Raw genomic sequence first — 5,918 nt, forward strand, 5'->3', positions numbered from 1 at the left:
CTGCAAATCTCACTGCCTGACGGTGCCCGGCCGCTGCCTGCTCCCCCTCCCTGCTCCAGGGGCACCCGCACCTTTCCGGTCTGCTCGTCCCTAGGGTGGGGTGTCCCCGAGGTCGAGGGAAGGCTGACGGGGGCTTCCACGCCTGCGCATGAGGACTTGCTCCTCACTCCACAGGCAGCTCCGGTCAGCTCCATCAGACCGGTCCTCAGGGCCGAGTGACGAGTGCGGCCGGCCATAGGCGCCACGGCCCCGGCTGCGACCGCGGCTTCGGCGCACAGGGCGTTGGGGCTGGAGTCGGGTGGCGCTGCAGGGAAGAACGGCTCCTAGTCCCGCTCGGCCCCCAGAGCCGGCGCACGACGCGTCTCCTGACGATGACTCACGGGGACCTCGACAGAAGGGGCTGGAGCTGTCGTGCGCAGGGCGCCTTAAGGCGTCAAGAGGCGGACGGGGTGCTCAACAGCTCTGAGTTTCTGCCAGCAGCGGGCACGACACCTACCAGCATCAGCTGCCGGTCCCCAGGCCCCGCGGAGGGACAGCTTTCTGCCCACGAGGGTCATCACGTGAGCGGGGGTCGGCTATACTCGGGCAGAGGAGGAAGAAACGCTGGCTTTTTTCTTTTCCACGCTGAAGGGAAACACAGCTGTTCTTTGTAAGTGGGGTCCAGGACGGAGCCACCCGCACGAAGCCCCTCCAAACCGCTCTGCACTTCACACCAGCACCTGCTGGGCTCGCCGCCCAAGGCTGGAGCTCCCAAAGGTCCCTCGGTCACAGTCCCCGCCCTTCCTCGACTCTCAGCTCTTGCCGCTCTCCGACGACCCCCTCAAACAGCGGGCAGGACCCCTCAGCGGGGGGGTCGCACGCAGACTTTTAAATAAGCTGCGTCGGAGCAGGGACCAGCGGGAACGGCACGGCGTGGGTGCGGCCGCACGGAGGGTCCGTTCCGTTCCCACGTGGCTCCTCTTCTAGGTTTCCAGGGCGTCTCCTACCCTGGAGCACAGCCGGGGTCCGGGCGTCTGCCACCCTGAGCTCGTACCACACCGTACTGCTGTGTCGCAGCAGCTGCTTGACAAACGATCGTTGCATGAGGGGGGGACGCCTCAGATGGCTGTGCCTCGGGGACCGAGAGCGGCCCCTGTGGCGGCCACTTGTCTCCCAGGACCGGACACACGAGGGGCACCGGGAACACCCGGGTCCACGCGGACGACAGGGGCTCAGGGGCCAGACCTTACCCTTGCGGCCCGGATACACGTGTGGGTAGTACTCGTAGTACAGGTCCGGCTGGTCCAGGTTCCCGAACGGCTCGAACTCCATCTCGGCGTTCTGGAAGAGGCCCAGCTTCACCAGCAGCGCCAGCCTCACGAACCACAGCTGCGAACACGAAGCACAACCGCCAGGTCACCGCGTGCAGCGAGGTCGGGCGCTGCTACTCCCTGTCCGCTGGCGGCAGAGCCTGACTTCGGAAACGTTAACACGAGGGCTAAACGTGTCCTTCCCACACTCGCCTCGCGTGCTCTGGAGCTTAACGACTTTACCTGCTTCGGTGCAGCCTGACGATGCTTAGTGACCAGGGTGCGTGTGCAGAGCCCTCTGCTGGCTACTCTGAGTCACAACGGGCACCCCTCCCCGAAGGAGAACACACTCTCCTGGGGGCGGGGTAAGGATGAAGTGGGGGGGCAGAGGAGTCGGTGGGGGAGGGGAAGCGAGGTGCCGAGGGTGGGGTGGGGAGGACAGTGTCCACAGGCAGGGGGCTGGGGAGGGGCCTGGGCGCAGGACGGTCTGGACGCAGCTGGGGAGGGCCGAGTGGTCAGCGCCCAGAGGCCAGGATGCACAGCGCCTTCAAGGAAACGCCAGGAAGTCGGACGAGAGGGACAGACCCGGGATGTGTGACCGGAAAGGCACCGCAGACACGGCCTCTAGGCCCTGGGGGCCCAGGAGGAGAAGGCAGGTGCAGAGAGTGGCTGGCCCCGTCACGCAGCAAGCCAGGAAGTGACAGGGGCGCCAAATGGAGCTGGGGCCTTTCTTATGCCTCTGTGAGCGCCGCTGGTGGCGGGCCTGTCACAGGCGGGCGGTGACATCTGACCAGGTAGCAGTGGGAGCTACACATAGTGTCTGAGCTGGAGAGCAGATAGGCCGACCTGTGCTTTGAGAGGTGACCGTGGCTACAGTTTAGCGAATGAACGGAGGGGGGGGACTTGAAGTCCGGAGCGGGCCTGCAGTGGGGCGGGCCGCGCTGAGGCCAGGAAGGCGGGGCTCCTGTGACAGGTGGCCGCAGGCAGGGGGCCAAGTGCTGCTCTGCAGCCCTCCCTGCCCCGTCAGCCGTGGGGGCGGCACGGGAATCGGGGCTGATACTATGACATGGGGGACAGTAGCAGCTGACGGAGCACGCATCCCCGGGGATCACACGTGTCCTGCCTCTAGGCCCGGGAGCACCTGGACCCTCCACCCAGCCAGGCCTGCACCATGGGAGTGTGCTGTAGCTCTGGGCTGCCTGCTCCTGGGGCCGGGCGAGGGCTCTGGTCCCCGCCAGCACCACCCGGGAGGGGACTGGAGACGCCCCACACTGAGATCAAAGCCAGGAGATGAGGTCACGCTCCCTCCATGCCCCCGAACCACGACGGACCGGACAGCGGTCCCCCTGCCCCGGGGCCCACCTGCAGCGAGTCCGCGGTGTGGCTGGTGGGCAGCCCGCTCTTGCCGTAGCCCTGGCCGTGGGCTGTGAGGAGGCGCCCGCACAGGTCCACCGCTGCCCTCCAGTTCCTGCAGCTCTGTAAGACACAGCGGGCACGTCAGCAAACGCAGCCGTGCAGGAGCTCGTGCTGGATGCGGCTCCGTGGCCAGATGCCGCTGGCACCAAGCAGAACACCGACGCTCAGCGCAGCACGGGCCGCTGGGCAGGAAGAGCGCCAAGCACGAGCCGCGGCTCAGGGAAAGCAGGTGAAGGACGGGAGAACCCGCCGCCCCAAGCCCGTGAGGCCGCCTTCCCTCTCAGCAAGAGGCTCTACCTCACGATTTCCATCCATTTAAAATCAATTTACTCAGATGTTATGTGCTGGCTATGTTTACGTCTATCTGTGTGATCTGCATGTGACCATCAATGAGTTTATACATACAATGTGATGTTTGTTTCTCAGTATGAAAACCCGAATGAACCATGTTAACAGAACGTGTTACAGGCCAGGACGTCAACACACTGCATGTTCGCAGTAGTTCACGGTGTAACGAGACCTCAGAGGGGCTGGTGGATGCTGACACGCTGGCTCATCACTCGGGACCTCCTGTGTTTCCCTGCCCCAATGCAGGAACGAAAGGAGGGCCCCCCAGCAAACATGCGAGATTAGCACCGAAGAGAATGTCTAACTCTTCAGGAAGCTAAACGTGGACGCCCAGTAGGTACCCCCTTTGGACACTGCGGACACGTCATCTACGCAGTCAGCACGTGAGCGCGAAGTCTCCCTCGCACGCAGAGGCCGTGCCGGGCTCTGTGGGCAAAGTGGTGAGAACACACCTGTGCTCATTCATCTCAGTGTCCAGCAAGGGGGGCAGATGCCAAACTGCATTTAAGGATTAATCGTATTCTTTTGTGTGAATGCCAAGTGCTTCCTGAACAGGAAAGAGGCCGAGGGTGCCCTGGGAGCATGTCACCAGGGGGCCGGCCTCCATCTCAGGGTGGGGGGTGCGAAGCCGAGACCACACGGAGGCCTGGGAACAGCAGGGTCAAGAGAGGAGGAAGGACTCTCTGGGCCGAGGGGCGGCGCGGGTGAATCCCGGAGGGGCCTCCGCAGACAGTGTGGGGGGGCATCACTCCCGCCTGGGGCAGCACAGGCAGCGAGGTGCAGGGCGAGGACAGTGAGCACGGACAGCTCAGGCCGCCAGCAGTCCGACTCAGCCTGTGGGCGTGGGAAGCCACCGAACGGTTCCAGGCAAGGGACTGACACTGCCCTGTGTGACAGACACTTACACATGTTCAGTGCATGTGGGACGAGTGTGTCACAGTGACTGCCCAATACTCTACGCACCAGCTCACCCACGCAGTGCTCCCCCACGCAGTGCTCCCCTACGCAGCTCCCCCACGCAGTGCTCCCCGAGGCCAGGTCCAAGGTCCAGGTGAGGACACAGGGTCGTCAGGGGTCGTCAGGGGCCGCCAGGGGCTGTACGGCAGTCCTGCAGGCCTGTCGCCCGGACGGTCGGGGCCTGGACCCACGCGGTTACTCTGACGCCTGGACTGGCAGCCACAGCAGAGGGGGAGCTGGATGGCAGTCGGGAGACGCGGGTGTCGCCTTTTAAAGAGCGCTGGTATCCCACCCAACCCTGAGGCTCATGGCCTCCGGAATTCGTGAAGCGGAGAGAATCCATCTTACGCGAAGGACGGGATGTCCAAATGACATGCTGTCAAGGCCGGCACGGAGCACGCGCCACGGAGCCATGAGAACGCGCACCAGGCAGCCGAAACCCCTCAGACGGTTCTTAAAGGGCCCAGCCGGCTCTCCCCCTCGCTCGGGATTAAACCTACGATGCAGTCAGCAGGGACCGGCGCCAAGTCCCTGTGCAAGCATCTTCTCTTTATCTGCACGTGTGTGTACACGTGTACACGGATACGTGTGCGCACACGCATTCAGTGAAACGGGGCCGGGAAGGACCTTGGTGTGGGGGTAGCAACTTCGGGACGGCCGGGCTCCCTGCTCACGGGCAGTGGGACCTGGTGCACGCCCCTGGCCGCCCCTGGCCACAGCCTCTCAGGCCCCCCCAGGGCACCTCCCGGCTCACGGCTCACACCCTTGCAGTGCTGACGGATGCTCCACTGTCCCATCGCATCCTGGAGGACGCCCCAGCAGCTCCCGCGTCCTGGCCAGGACGAGCAGCGCTGCCCTGAGCGCCCGTGCGCAGGTGTCTCGTGCACGGCAGTTTCGTCTCCTCGGGGAAACCGCAGGAGCATGGCCGCTGGGCCGCACGGTGAAGAGCCCGTGCGGGGCTGAGAAGCCGCCCCACCGCCTTCCACACGGGCTGTGCCGTCTGCCTCCCATGCTGAGGACAGCGCCGCGTCCTCCCCACTGGCTGGTGTCGCCGGGCTCTGGGCGTCCTCGTGGCCGTGCGGTGCCAGCTCGGCGTGGAACGCGCTGTTCCACTCTCTCCTCAAGTACTTTTCCTCGCCCTCGTCCCTGGTTGCCACCGCCTGACGGCCAGCATCAGGGACACGCCGCCAGCCAGCGAGCCACACACAGGACAGGACGGCGCAAGTGTGACTTCGGGAACGTGTCTGGGAGCCTGTTCCCCGTGACGCAGAGCAGCACACACAGGGCCGTCAGGTTTCCCGGGTGAGGCGAGGGGTTGGGAGGGAAGACACCGGGCAGATGCGCCTGAGCTGCCTCGGGCCCCTCACACAGCCTCCGTCTCCCGGGGCCACCCGCAGTCGGAAGGACGTCCGCCTGGTTCCGACGAAGCTCCCTGGGTGACAGCTGTCCCTCGCACGCTGCGTTCTCACGCCTAAAAGCACTGCTCAGTACGGCGGCCACGCACAGACACGCGGATCTGAAACAGCAGCTCCCACAACTAGACACGGCAGTGAGCAACGGTCCCTACGCTAATGAAAGAAACGCAAACGAGAATCTACGCGCGACTGAATCTCGCGGGAAAAACCGAACGCCACTGTTCGCATAAGACATGAGAAAAACGGCTTTTAAAAAAGATGCGCGAGAAGGCGGGTCCGAGGACGCCGTAGCAAGTGCGTCCGGAGGTTTAAGTTACTGCTAAGGATGGCGACTAAAGCACGAGAAAATAGGTTTTCTTCCAGGAAAAAAAAAAGGGATTTAGCTAGGAGAGATAAGGAGGCCCCTGACACTGTGCCACCCCCACTCCTGATCTAGATGGCAGCCCTCAAAGGCACGCAGAATGCGTGTGGGTGCAAAAGTATGTAAATTAAA

The 5,918-nt window shown here is 64.0% G+C and overlaps 1 protein-coding gene across 5 annotated transcripts in view; it reads right to left on the reverse strand.

Moving 5' to 3' along the window:
* Positions 1-5,918, reverse strand: part of TRAPPC12 (trafficking protein particle complex 12) — a 39,288-nt gene that overhangs the window by 20,273 nt on the left and 13,097 nt on the right. For all 5 annotated transcript variants that reach the window (XM_023520082.1, XM_011374420.2, XM_023520083.1 and 2 more), the window contains 2 exons: positions 2,652-2,765; positions 1,230-1,368 (listed from right to left, as the gene is read on the reverse strand). In XM_023520082.1, the coding sequence (XP_023375850.1) occupies positions 1,230-1,368; positions 2,652-2,765 (253 nt within the window). The remainder of the gene's footprint in view (positions 1-1,229; positions 1,369-2,651; positions 2,766-5,918) is intronic.

Source organism: Pteropus vampyrus, unplaced genomic scaffold (assembly GCF_000151845.1).
Source record: "Pteropus vampyrus isolate Shadow unplaced genomic scaffold, Pvam_2.0 Scaffold246, whole genome shotgun sequence".
NCBI classification, from domain to species: domain Eukaryota; kingdom Metazoa; phylum Chordata; class Mammalia; order Chiroptera; family Pteropodidae; genus Pteropus; species Pteropus vampyrus.